This window comes from Lethenteron reissneri, chromosome 32 (genome assembly GCF_015708825.2).
Source record: "Lethenteron reissneri isolate LAM-NWPU_2019-01 chromosome 32, ASM1570882v1, whole genome shotgun sequence".
NCBI lineage: Eukaryota > Metazoa > Chordata > Hyperoartia > Petromyzontiformes > Petromyzontidae > Lethenteron > Lethenteron reissneri.
In genome coordinates, this window is record NC_083810.1 from 618,123 (window position 1) to 633,277 (window position 15,155).

General features: G+C 46.9%; 1 protein-coding gene across 1 annotated transcript in view; it reads left to right on the forward strand.

Annotated features, from left to right (window-relative positions):
* Nucleotides 1-7,306, forward strand: part of LOC133350125 (cytoplasmic tyrosine-protein kinase BMX-like) — a 43,384-nt gene extending 36,078 nt beyond the window's left edge. Inside the window, exons 4-5 of the mRNA XM_061564153.1 lie at nt 5,052-5,183; nt 7,290-7,306. Coding sequence (XP_061420137.1) covers nt 5,052-5,183; nt 7,290-7,306 — 149 coding nt within the window. The remainder of the gene's footprint in view (nt 1-5,051; nt 5,184-7,289) is intronic.
* Nucleotides 7,307-15,155: the final 7,849 nt, after the last annotated feature.

Consider the following 15,155-nt stretch of genomic DNA (forward strand, 5'->3'; position numbering starts at 1 on the left):
TGATCGGTAAAAATGTGCTCAGGGGCACCCTTATCCAGGACATAGCCATTAATGAACGCCTCGGTCACAGCTATAGCCGATTGATTCGAGAGCGGCCAGGCCATAGGCCAGCATGAGAAATACTCAATGAGCAAGTATTTGTTGCCTTGCGCGGAAGTTGGACTGAGAATATCGAGGGCAACCGGCTCGTTGATTCGTGACGCCTGAATGGATTGCAGCGGACGGCAACAAGATTTCGCCAGTGGCTTCCGCCGCCACATTGTACGCAATCTTTAAGCAAATTTTCAATGTCAGGGGCCATGTACGGCCAAGAAATATCCAACTTGAGCGCAGCCAGCGTTTTTTGCACACCCAGATGTAACAGACGTTTATGGACGGCCCAAACAACCTCGCCACACAGAGTGGTAGGGACAACAATAGCGTTCCAGCGTAATCCACCATCCCAGTGCATGAGCAGCCCGTCCTGCAGGACAACTGAGGTGACACCACGTGTAGCTGCCTCACCGTAATTTAAGCTAGAACGCATCTTCCGCCTGCAAGCGACCCCACACCTCATAGTCCAACCCGATTACCGCATCCTGCACAACCGGGACGTCGCCCGACCCACCCATCGTGTCCGCGGTGGACACAACAAGAGGTGGGGGGGGGGGGGGAGGTTGACTCGGCTGGTCTACAACGACCGGAACCCGAAAAACATGCACACCCGCCGCCCGCGTTCGTGTGATGAAAACCTTTGCGATACGTAACATGGAACGAAAAATCCTGCAGGGTTTCAAGCCAGCGTGGTAATTGGCCTGAGGGCCGATCTACACGCAGCGCATATTGGAGCGCTGCTTGGTCGAAGCACAACTCGAAATGTCTGCCGTACAGATAAGGCGGGTATTGCTGCACGAAAACAACAATGGCCAACAATTCTCGGCACGTAACGCAAGTACCGCTGCTCGGACGGGGACAGCCCCCTTCTCCCATAAGTGACTATGTGCTCCACGCCATTGACAACTTGAGATAATACCTCTCCAATACCGGTATTACTGGCGTCCGTATCCAAACGAATGGGAATTAAAAATTGGGATAACGCAGGGGAGGGGCGTTGACCAGCCCATCGTGAATGGAGCGGAACGCGGCTTCCTCCTCCCCCCAATGAAATTTTCACCCCTTAGCAGTTAAGGCGTGGAGAGGCTTAGCAATGGATGCAAAGCTGGTGACAAATCAGCAATAATACGAAGAAAAACCAATAAAACTGCGCACCTCGCTCGCCGAGGTGGGTGTCGGCACGTGCGGACACACGCCGTCTTCTCCGGGTCCGTAGCGATACCCGATTCACTCTCTATGTGACCCAAATATTGAAACGATTTTTGGAGGAGGTGACACTTCTGTGGTTTAAATTTCAGGTCGGCCGCAGGCATCTTAAGAAAAACAGCCCACAGGCGATCCAAATGTTCATCAAACGTACGACCGAAGACAATAATGTCCAAATATATTAGGAACGAATCCCACTGGAGGCCCACTATAACCAGCTCCATCAGCCTCTGAAACGTGGCCGGCACGGAGTGGAGGCCCACAGGGAGCCAGTTAAATTCGAACAACCCTTGCGGCATACGAAAGGCCGTCTTGGGCTTGGAAGCATCATCGAGCGGAAATTGCCAAAATTCCAATAGAAGGTCAAAGGTGGAAAAGAACTATGCTCCTGCCAGGGCGTCCAGGGAATCGTTCATATGCAGCAAGGTGTATGCTTCCGCGACGGAAACCTTATTGAGCTTGCTGAAATCAACACAAATCGCAAGCTGCCATCGTGCTTCTTGACAAGCAAGATTGGGGCACCCCATGGACTGGTGGATGGTGAGATGATGTCCGCGGCCATCATCTCATCAACCGCCACACGAATGTGTTCCTTCTCAGCCGGGTTGTAAGGATTTTACTGAATCGGGGCAGCATCGCCTGTATCAATATGGTGGCTCAAAAGGGACGTACGGCCAATATCAAATTTGCTTTTACTAAAAATGTGAGAAAATTCACGCAAGAGAGCACGCAGCTTCCCTCTTTGTCCCATAGATAAATCGCCACACTCAGAGAAATGTTTACCAATCCATTCCTCGTCTACATCCCGGACACCGTGAGCTTGAGCACCGACCCCGACACTTCCCACAACGTCCCTTTCTGGACGTGCCAACGAAGCATGTGCCAATACAGTACTCTCCTGGATGACCGTTGTGTCCGGCCCGGCATTAAGAACCTGAATGAAAGGTTCTTGGTCCTGGGATACCAATGTCTGGGATGCCACTAGCGACATACCGCGATTAAATTAGTGGAGGGCTCCAAAACAACACCCTCATCCGCAATGTGCACATCGAGTGGTTTTCACAACCAGAGGGGCATTAACATTTGTGCGCCAGGCGGAATCCGCACTGTTCGGTACACCATAACCTGCACCGTCCCGTTAGCGGAAGACATACCAGTCAGCGGTGGAAGAGATACCATACGCCGTCCCGATGGCAATTCCAGACGGCCCTGATCAATACAAATCTTCAGGGGCATCTTGCCCAGAAAATCAGTCCTGAGCAAACACGGGATGGCTAGGGCCGTAGAAACCAGAACGTGGCCCGACAATTTGACATCGGTGATACGCAACTCCGCCATTGGCGGCAAAACATGGAGCATCCACAGGTTCCAAAAAGCGACACCAGGGAGGTTAATTAAATATAAGTTCAGAAATTATTCGGATTTCCACTCCCTCAATAAACCTAAGCATGGCCGACAAACCCGCAACCGCCACGGCCACTCGATGGGCCAACTCCGACCACTGATCCGGTCGGAGCAGGCACGCGTTACGAACACGTCCCGACTCCCCCCAAACCCGCGCACAACCCCGACCCAAACCGGACCCCCCTGATGGGTGAAGTGAACCCTGGGGCCGAGTGTGGCATGCGCTGCAACTCGCCTTATGAAGCAGGGAGTCGTAGGAAGGTGGACTTCCCGGGGGCTGCCGTCGAGGAACCCGACAGCCCGATTGGACGTGCCCTGGCACGCCACAGTTGTAGCAGAGGACCCGGTCACTCCTGGACTGGGACGATGAAGACCTCACCCGTCGTCGGGCGGCCCTCCGCCGATCATCAGCACCCCGATGGACGCCAAACCACTGGTGCAGTGAGCATGCAGGAGCAGGCTCGGTCTCTGCGCAGGCCTCCGACTCTGTGGAGGATGTTGCGCGTGCCACCAACACCCTGTCGTGGCGCAGGGTCTGCTGCGCCTAGATGCACCTGGCGACCCAGAGTGAAGACACCGCATCGTCCTTGGCGGGAAGCACAGTGTGGAGGTCTTTCGAGACTCCCAGCATCTTCTCGAGGACCAAGGCATCAAGACCGTCGTGGTCCATTTTAGGGAACGCGGCCTTTGCTAGCACCAAAAGCGCGCTACAGTAGGCGACAGCCGACTCACCCTCCCCTTTACGTCTTATGGCGAACTTTTGCCAAGGCATCGTCGTCGAGGGTGGCGGGCAGCGCTTTCAGCGCCTCCACCTCTGTCGATCTCGCCAAGTCGGCATTGGTGAGAAATCACCGCTTAAACGCTACCCAATCGCCGCTGGCAGCAACAAATTATTTAATGAAGGGCAGTCGGTGGTGGAGTGACGGGATGTCCATCGGCGAGGACAGCTCCGCTTCGAGATTGGCGGACTCCGTACTGGCGGTAAAATGGCGGCCGCAAGTGTGGGTTGCGCTGTCGATGTCCCCGCTCTTTGTGAAATGGCGGCCGAGTCGCTTCGTCCAGACGACTCCGCCGCTCCCTCCTTCACCGCAGCAGTTAAGAGGACGCAGCTCGGCGAGGATCGAGGACGCCGTCTGAAGACGCTCCGCAAGGTGACCGTGCGCATCTCTGATGAGCGCCTCCAATGATGGTGAGGCGCCACGCGCTCCGACGGCACTCTGCTCCGCTGGCAGCACCTCCGCTCCTTTATTGACGGCCGTGGGCGGAATCAGCTCTTCATCATCTTTGTCGTCTGACGTCCGTGTACGAACTCTGCGATGTGCAGACATGACTGTCTACCGCTATATATTTCCTAGCAAGTTGGCCACTTCCGACACCAGTTGTATGAGTCCAACTGAGTCGCAGATGTTGTCTTAGGGAGCAACACGTTTTTATTAAACTCTTAGCACAACATGCTCCAGGCTATTAACACAACATACTCTCGGGTGGTGACCACCCAACTAACCACGCTACGGTGGAACTAGACACGGTTCCACTAACCTGGTCCGAACCACAAGCTGGGTCCCGGACCGCGTGGCTGGAGGCTTCTTTAAGCTTGACGTGGATCTCCTGCCTCTCCAACAGTAAGAACCCCGAGCCCCTCACAGGGCCCCCCTTATATCGGGCCAGGCTGGGGCTGGCTCTGCCTCTCGTCCCACCCACCTTCTCGAACTCTCTCGCCCTTGCCCGAAGGCTCTCGAGAGTTCTTCCCGGACCATGTGACCACCCATTGGCCCCCTCTACCGGTGGCCCCCCTCCACGTGTTCCCAGGTCAGCCAGAGTATCATGCCCCCAATGTAACCCTTGCTGGCTGACATTCTCTTGCTCTCTAAACGGGAGCCTGCACCACACGCTGTGCGTGGTGCCTCCGTGTTTAACCAGCGCTCACCCAAGCCCCTACTAGGGCTGCTACTACACCCTGTGCCCGGGGTGTACCCACAACAGTAGACATCCCGCCGTAGCTTCACCGGCCCGGCACCACGCAGTGACATTTCCAGTCACTACACGTGTACTGGTCCTACAGCCAAGTGTGGCCATGGCAGTTTGTGGCAACTGTTGCCAGGTGGGGTAGGGATGAGCATTGAGACAATTATAGTGTGGGAATCTGAACCACATATTTAGTTGCCACACCCAACAAATGAAAAAAATGCCCTACCATATTAACGTTGAATCATAAGTGTACCCAGATATTATCACTAAAATAAAACTGAATTCGACTTGCAAAATAGTATGATGTAACTGAACCTCCACTTACTAGGCATATTAGTTTATACCAAAAATGGTGTGTGTGGGATTTGGTTTGTGTTTAGAAATCCAACACAATGCCTGCCTGTGGGTCAAATATCACCCGCACTTCTGGAGTGAGGGGATGTGGCTCTGCTGCCAGCAAACTGCAAGGAATGCCATCGGCTGCACGGAGTACCAGCGCATGAGCAGAGCTGGTGAGTCACTCGTGCATCCTTTCCCATTGCGATGCCCTTCTGGGATCACGCTGCTGCTGTTTGCCATTCTATAATCATCACCTAGATCTGGAAAAACGCTGGCGAACAGAGTGGAATAGTGTGGATGTCCAGAATCAACACCTCCTCGTCAGAGACCCAAATAATATCGCACCTCCTGGCTTTGACATTCCTCCTCAAAGACACTGGAATAATCAGCAATCACGTCAGAACATCAACAGGGTGATGCGCACATCTCCTTCCAAACTGGAACATTAAAGACAAACCACAGGAGTGCGATTGTGGCCATGCTACCCAAATAGTGGACCACGTAGTAATTCACTGTACAGTCGTCTGCCTCTACCTCCAATGGAGGAATAGCAAAACTACACGAACTCTCTTCTGAAGCGTTCTTGTGGCTAGCAGACCTCCACATTGGCACTCAGCTCCTGAATACATTGCTGCTATACGAAATGGAATTTTAAAAATACTGTATCTTACCAGGTAAGGTCCACAGAGCTACAATGCTTTTTTCCAGAAGTATCCTGGCCACAAATGATATCTCAACGAAGTGGCTTGCCGTGTTGATATATATAGCAGCCAAATACTCTAAACGCATGTTTCTAATTGTGGAGGGAAAAGTCAGAGGAACTGGAGAAAAATCCACACAACCACGGGGAGAGAGGCATGCAAACTCCAAATACACAGGCGTCAAGGTCGGGATTGAACCCACGACCTTCTGTATACCAGGCGAGGGAGATAACATCTCGCCACCGTGGCGCCCCTATATAATGAGGCTCAGGCAGGTTAGAGTTGTCACCTATTCCACAGACCAAACCCAGATACATTTCTCAGCCAAGGTTTATCAAACTCATCAGTCACGCAGAACTCACTCACCAACCACTCAACAGGCAATGACCACTCAGCGGACACTCACTGGATACCTCTCACATTCACACGATATGTCAATCACCTGACCCTGGCCAGGCACTCGTGATCATGTTGACTTATGTTGACTGTCTGTCTTGAATACTTGATGTTCTAATATGTTCCTTATATTCCCTGTAGGTAACACAGCTGTCCCAAATAACTTACCGGTAAGTTCACTTTACTATCTGTGAATTCCCTTGGACGTGTTTGTTAAGACTTTTAATTGTAAACATTACACTGTCAACAGCTAATTGTTAAAAGTCATAAAGTGTTCATTGAATGGTAGGTGGTAGTAAAGTGTGAATGTAATTGAAATGCAGTGATTTGTCGTCTGCCGAACGTCCCTGGATTGGTGAGGCTCTCCCTGCCGCATCCCCCCGGCATTTGGTGACAGGAGTGACAGACGTTCTGCATCACCTATGTGCCACCTGGGCAAAGATGACAATCGGAGAGTCGTACCAATTACGGCTCAGTTGGTTACAGCTCAATCAGTTCCGATTCAATCAGTCACGGTTTAATCGGTTCTGGTTCAATAAGTTACGGTCCAATCAAATACAGTTCAACCGGTTACGGTCCAATCATTACGGTCCAATTGATGACAGTCCATTCGGTTCAATATGGGTTGCATAGTTTGGTTGGGGTTAACCGTTAATAAAAAAACCGGTTTAAACCGGTTCAAAGATGTGCTCTAAATAGCATCATAGAAACTGCATTGTGGGGCACGGGGGGATGGGGATGTTGGTGGGGACCGTCGTTCAAGATGGGGACCATCCACGAGTAGTTATGCAACATTCCTCCAGCACTCCACCAGAAATGGCCGATATATTGCAAGGGACTGTCGTTAGTTACACTAGACTTGAGTTACAACATGGTGCATGTGAATTAATGACATTTTAAATATTAGCAAGAGGTACACATTCATTTGCATCCAGCAAAGATTCACCTAATAGAAATTGGGATGCTGCATTACTGTCAATCAATACTCTCTTTGCTGGCCGTGAGTATTGAACAATCCTCAAAATGCCCTTGACCACTGAGTCAGCTCCGTCTGTGCAGGAACACAATTACTCTTCTTATTTTATTGCCTGTTTGTGCATGGTGGGAACCCGAATTCAAGGACTACCCAGGCTGAGGTTGCCACCTGTCCGGGTGTTGGCATCATCTGTGTTTGGGTGGCAGGTATGTTTTTGTACTGAGATCTGGTAACCGGCGTGTGTTGGAAGTACACAGTTTGAATTTGTCTGTGGAAAAGGTAGCAACGCGTACCTCCAATGAGTACGGTTGGCTAGGTAAGGGGCAAAAGAAGTTCAACATACAACACAAAGGATAAGTCTGGGGTTCTTTACATGTGGAAGGCTGAACATATATTCTGATGGGCTTGAAGAATGTATTTTGTTTTTAAAACAAACGTGACGAAAATTGGAGATACTGTAATTAACAGGGCACATGGAAGACCAGAGAATGGGTTTGTCGAATTCCATACAATAGATAAGTGGAGAAATTTTGATTTTCAAGTGCGTAATCGCACATTCATTGTTTATGAGTGAGTCAAACTGAGTCGCAGATTTTTCGATTTAAAGCTTTCGTGACTGCAGGGATTCATCGTCTTGGTTCTTTCGGTAAAGTCACGTAGAAGGGAAGTAATAAAATATTAAAAATAAAACATAATAAAACAATTCTCACGACGTTTCGGCCACAACGCAAGCAGCCGTCCTCAGGTGAAACCAGGTCTGTCGAGGCGACAGCGTCTGAATGAAACAGCACACGTGCTTGGAGCATATATATAAGCTGAGTTGGAAGGGGGGAAAAGAGTGCCTTGACAAAAGAATATGCATATCAAGAGGCATTTAGCATATTTATGGGAAATGCAGGTATGTGATTAGTACTACTCATGCCCGTGCATTATGCAGGATTAGCAGCATCAAAGGGAGGGGATAGGGGTAGCATTAATAAAGGGAAGGAGTGTTAATAGTATGTAGCTGCAGTAACTAAAACCACCACGTAAACAACTAAAGTCTAATCTTAATTTTGGAGCTTTCGTGACTGCAGGAATTATTCTTTGGTTTTTTCGGTAAAGTCACGTATAAAAATAAAATAATAAATTAAATATTTAATTTATTATTTTATTTTTATACGTGACTTTACCGAAAAAAACAAAGAATAACTAAAGTCTAAACTACATAGTATCATCAGTATGCTAAATATACTCTACAATAAGCTGAGTTACTAACAGTAAGTAATACATTACAATTCTATGTCGTAAAACATATATAATATGCTTCCATCTAAACTTTATTCTCTTGCATCACACGAGTCTACACTGTACTATATACTGCCATAGACAAACCCAACATTAAATTATATACTGTATTGCTATAAACCTTATACATTGTAATATTGCACTATGTATTATTCTACCCACCCTAATGTATAGCACACTGCTGTATATTGACTATACAATTACGATACTATATATTACTTTGTACATTGTATTAAGCATATAAATGTTATACTATTTGTTATTATACACTGTACCATTGACCGTCGTGCGAAAGATAATAAGAGGAAGCAACGAAATATGTCAATGGGTGAGTAGTGGGAAAACTTGCAGCGGAGCAAAGAATCCATTCCCTGCGGAGAATACAATGCCAGTGAGTGGAACGTGGTCTGAAAGTCACCGTAAACGTGAACACAATCAGTTAAGATCCGAAATGGTTTATTACGTCCTTCCAATGATTGCTAAGCCAGAATCCATCTTCTCGGTTGAAATTGTCTCTGTGTTTGTAAATGTGGATCGCCTCATGAACGAATCTCTCATGGTAGCCAGATGGCTTGCAGAGAACCTCTGTCTTGGAGAAGTCAATATCATGTGAGCCCACTGAATTGTAACAGTGATCTGCCACGGCTGAGGTGTTTGTCCTACCGTGTTTCAAGTCTGCTTTATGTTCACGGATGCGGTCCAAAGTTCCTGTACCTGACACCATCGCAATCATTGAAGACTTGGTTCATCAAGGACTGAACGCTGGGCTACCTCCCCCCTGGTGAGACACTGCTTAACCAATACATACTTCACCTGGAATGGAACTTTCTACAAGCAAACTGGGGGCACCCCAATGGGCTCCCCCTATTTCCGGTTGTAGCCAACGTGTTCATGAAGAAATTTAAGACTGACGCCATCCAGACTGCCACTCTACGCCCGACCTTATGGAAGAGGTACGTAGATGACACTTTTGTCATCTGGCCAAATGGCCGACCTGCTCTAGACCAATTTCTCGACCACATCAATTCCATACACCCAGCCATCAGATTCACCATGGAAGTCGAAAAAGATGGCAAGCTACCCTTTTTGGATGTCCTAATTAAAAGGAGACCTGATGGTTCAATGATCCAATCTGTCTACAGGAAAGCCACCCATACGGATGCTTACCTAAAACCGGATTCCCACCTGTTGTATGTGTTGGAATTATGAAATTTTGATAAAAATAATAAAAATTAATAATTTTCCGAAAAATGCGCAAATCGCATTAATTATGATAGTGTGTGTATTAATATGCATAAATTATGATAATCACGGAGATAATCGTAGTAATTTATGCGGATGCTTGCGATTATGTTAATGTGTGCAGTTGTGATAATAAGGCTTAGCTTCGTTTATCCAGAGTTATATCAATCAGGATAACACGATTATCATAGATTATTTACCGATTATCCTAGTGTGTGTTATGATATTTTAGGTCTCCAGTTTCAGATCTCATCACAGGATACAGTTATCAAGAATAAGATAGTTTTGCATGGACTTGGAAAGAAGCACTCGAACAGTTGGTGTTAAGCAATTTTAATTCTAAACAAGCACATGACACTCTAGTATGCGAAAGCGAGTATACGTAAATACATTAATGGGCAATCTTATGCAATTAACGAAATTGAATGACTAAAAATACTTCTTCATTGGCGAAATTATGCAGTTAACGAAAATGAATGACTAAAACATTTCTTATTCATGTAACTCGACGGCAGCAACTGCTTTGCACGATCAGTTGATATTGAACGCACCACCTCGAAATGGCAACCCTTTTTGAAACGCAAAGACAATTTTTTTTAAAAGTCTTATTCGTGTGCGTGCTGTGTGTGCGTTGTCCCCTTGTAATATTAATTAATTCTTAGAGTCGGGAGTTGTGTCGTTAGCTTGTGTGGTGTGTGAAGATGCTCGGTCGCTCGTGTCGCTCGGTGTCGCTCGGTGGCGCTCGTTGTCGCTCGTTCGGAAGACTTTGACTCTCTGCTTTGCTCGCTTGGCGATCTCCGCCTTTCCTGCGGGTTGTTCGCTGGTCGTCACTCTGACGAGAAGCGATGCTTCGTTCGTGGCAGGGTGGACGTTGGCGTCTTTGTTGGCTTCACTCGCAGCTCGGCGACACAGGGTAGCGATTCTTCTCAGGTGGTGCAGACCTCGGCTTGTAGCTGTGCGTCGATACCCCGCGAACCTCGTCATTCTGGATGACGAAAACTTCTTCGTTGTCGGCGTTGAGATGAGATGGGGCCCAGGGCCTTTGATGAGATGTGGTGGGGGCCGGAGCCCCTGACGATCTGTGGTGGAGCCCGTGGCCCGGACGATCTGTGGTGGGGCCCGTGGCCCGGACGATCTGTGGTGGGGCCCGTGGCCCGGACGATCTGAGTTGAATGGATTTTTCCCCGGCTTATATTGAGAAAATCCACTCAGTCTTCCCGAGTTGTTTGAAGGCCGTCATATATCTTTCTGTGGGTTGAACACATCTGCGTTCGTGTGTTTCGTGTGTCGTGTGCGTGTTAATTAGTAAAGACCCAGCTGTGTAACCATTCTGGGAGGAGGGGTGGGGAATGTTATTTTGCTTGCGTGTGTAAATCTTGCAGTCCGTGCTGCGGGGAGACAAAGGCGGCCGTGTTTAACTCCAACACGCGCACCCTCTCCTCTCTCCGCGTCTCTTGCGAGAGAAAACAAACAAAAAAACAGAGCGAGAAGAAGCAGACACCCCCGCGACCCCGTACGCGACCTTTCTTTGCTTGTCAGACCCCGCTGGAAGACAAAGGTGGCTGAGGAGATGTTTGCAATACATTTATGTGGTCCTGTGTGTTACATTTATTCTTGAATTATATTTTATGAGTTCCTTCGGTCTTAGTATCGGGGTTATCATTCGTATATGTTTAATGAATATTCGTAATGCTCCTCGTCACATTATTATTTTGGGCTTCGCCAAGTTTAGTTCTCCAGAGATTGGTGTTTTATTTCGAGTTATATTTTAATGTCCTGAGGTTAAATGTAACTATGTTTCCACTTAAGCTTTCTGGAATTCGTACTCTTTAGTTTTTTTGGAAGGTCGTGTAGGTAGGAAACATATAATAATAGTAAAAATATTATTGTTTCACTATGGGGACCTCATTTGCCAGTAAAAATATGATAATTGGTTCTTTACCCTTCTACCTGGCAACAAAACTGACACCTTTTTGCAAGGAGTCATGTTTGCATAGACCGCAATACCTGCAGTCATAATACAAACAAAAGAACATAACTCTGATAATGTGCACTGTCCTTGAAGTTGATTGGTCCACACCCGAGACAGCTTTCCTTAGAGCCTAGTCTCATATGGGTTGGACCAGATGACGCCAAAAGGCGCACAACTCAAGGACAATGCACCATCAGAGTATGAGAGCTCGGGGCAAGCATCTACACTATGGGGACCTCATTTGCCAGTAAAATATGATAATTGGTTCTTTACCCTTCTATCTGGCAACAAAACTGACACCTTTTTGCAAGGAGTCATGTTTGCATAGACCGCAATACCTGCAGTCATAATACAAACAAAAGAACATAACTCTGATAATGTGCACTGTCCTTGAAGTTGATTGGTCCACACCCGAGACAGCTTTCCTTAGAGCCTAGTCTCATATGGGTTGGACCAGATGACGCCAAAAGGCGCACAACTCAAGGACAATGCACCATCAGAGTATGAGAGCTCGGGGCAAGCATCTACACTATGGGGACCTCATTTGCCAGTAAAAATATGATAATTGGTTCTTTACCCTTCTATCTGGCAACAAAACTGACACCTTTTTGCAAGGAGTCATGTTTGCATAGACCGCAATACCTGCAGTCATAATACAAACAAAAGAACATAACTCTGATAATGTGCACTGTCCTTGAAGTTGATTGGTCCACACCCGAGACAGCTTGCCTTAGAGCCTAGTCTCATATGGGTTGAGGAAAACGTTAAGAAAACGCGAAGTTTCAACCGTTATTTACTCTGCACCTTATCTGTACATCTCCAGATGTCTTGGGAGGTTTAGTCCATACATCTTTTTGTCCGTCTGGATGTCTATGACCTCTTTGTGACCGAATTCCTATCAATTCAACCGCCCTCCATGTCTCATGGACTCCCGGTGTGCCCGTGAGGAGAAGTGAGCCGTCCTCATTATTAAAAAAAATATATATATAGATATAACAAAAACAAAATTTTTTTTTCTTAATTATTCTTAATATTAATAACGGAAAACAGGGCATAGATACAACACACCACCATCCATCCCAGAAGAATTCCCTCATCAAGACTCTATATCATAGAGCCCAATGCATATCCGACCAGGAACACATTGCCAGTGAACTCAAACACGTACGCCAAGCTCTTAAGGCTAATGGTTACTCCGACTACACAATCCGCAAAGCCATCACTCCAACCATCAAGAAGGATCCTGTTGAGGAGCCTTTCAAGACCATCACCTTACCCTACATTGCTGGGGTCACAAAAAAGATCTCCAAAATCCTGATAAAACACAAGATCCAGGTCCGATTCAACACAGTACATAAAATCCGTGATCTGGTCCGATCTGTAAAAGATGTGGTTCCAGACATACAGTACCCTGGCGTCTACAAACTAAGTTGCCTCCGTGGTAGCAGTTACATTGGAGAAACCAAACGACATGTCTTGGACCGCATCTGTGAACATAAAGCAGACTTGAAACACGGTAGGCCAAACACCTCAGCCGTGGCAGATCACTGTTACAATTCAGTGGGCTCACATGATATTGACTTCTCCAAGACAGAGGTTCTCTGCAAGCCATCTGGCTACCATGAGAGATTCGTTCATGAGGCGATCCACATATACAAACACAGAGACAATTTCAACCGAGAAGATGGATTCTGGATTAGCAATCATTGGAAGGACGTAATAAACCATTTCGGATCTTAACTGATTGTGTTCACGTTTACGGTGACTTTCAGACCGCGTTCCACTCACTGGCATTGTATTCTCTGCAGGGAATTGATTCTTTGCTCCGCTGAAAGTTTTTCCCACTACTCACCATTGACATATTTCGTTGCTTCCTTTTAGTATCTTTCACACGACGGTCAATGGTACAGTATATAATAACAAATAGCATAACATGTATATGCTTAATACAATGTACAAAGTAATATATAGTATCGTAATTGTATAGTCAATATACAGCAGTGTGATATACATTAGGGTGGGTAGAATAATACATAGGGCAATATTACAATGTATAAGGTGGTTTATAGCATAACAGTATATAATTTAATGTTGGGTTTGTCTATGGCAGTATATAGTACAGTGTAGACTCGTGTGATGTAAGAGAATAAAGTTTACATGGAAGCATATTATATATTTTTTACGACGTAGAATTGTAATGTATTACTTACTGTTAGTAACTCAGCTTATTGTAGAGTATATTTAGTATACTGATGATACTATGTAGTTTATACTTTAGTTGTTTACGTGGTGGTTTTAGTTACTGCCGCTACATACTATTAACACTCTTTCCCTTTATTAATGCTACCCCTATCCCCTCCCTTTGATGCTGCTAATCCTGCATAATGCACGGGCATAAGTAGTACTATTCACATACGTGCATTTCTCATATCCCCTCCCTTTGATGTTGCTAATCCTGCATAATGCACGGGCATAAGTAGTACTATTCACATACGTGCATTTCTCATATCCCCTCCCTTTGATGTTGCTAATCCTGCATAATGCACGGGCATAAGTAGTACTAATTCACATACCTGCATTTCCCATAAAATATGCTAACTGCCTCCTTGATATGCATAGTCTTTTGTCAAGGCGCTCTTTTCCCCCCTTCCAACCCAGCTTATATATATGCCTCCAAGCACGTGTGCTGTTTCATTTCAGACGCTGTCGCCTCGACAGACCTGGTTTTCACCTGAGGCCGGCTGCTTGCATTGTGGCTGAAACGTCGTGAGAATCTGTTTTATATGTTTTATTTTTATTATTTTATTACTTCCCTTCTACGTGACTTCACCGAAAGAACAAGAAGATGACGTCGCAGATGTTGTTCCTTTTAGAGGCAACACATATAAATGGTGTGTACAAATAATTGTAAACACTGTACCACAAAGGGGTAACTGCCCCTTTACCAGATACAACCTATGGTGGTGACCACGCAACTAACGACACTCTACAGAGGAGTTACTGCTAGGAAGGATCGGACCCTTACTCGGGTCTCCGACCACGTGGTTCCTTGTAGGACGAAGAGCTTCCAGTTTGAGACGCCGAGCTTCCAGCTTGTAGAACGAAGAAACCCCGGTCCCTCTCAGGGACCCGCCCTCGGCGGAGGTGACCGCTCCGCAACGAGGGTCCGCCATTGCGTGCTTCAGGTGCGGTTAACCGAGGGGATGTCGGAGCAATGCCTGGCCGACGACGTCATCAGCGTCCAAATTCTCGCCAACCGATCACTCCACAACTACGGCAGAATGCAACCCACTGAGTCCTCAGTGGCCCACCAGACTCCACCACGTGCGATGGACCGGCGGTCAAGGACCCAATCGAGACTGTACGGCTGCGATAGCGGCTCTCCAACCATGAAGTGGACTTTACCAAGGCCAAACATTTTTTTTGTGCATACCCGGTGCGGTTGTCATTTGTATTGTTATTATTGCTTTCTATAAGTGGAACAGCGGGTTCTTTTCGATGTGTCTGTCATTCTTCCCTAATTGTAAACAACAAATTTGAGTCTTGGTATTAGCCTGAACGGCTACATTTT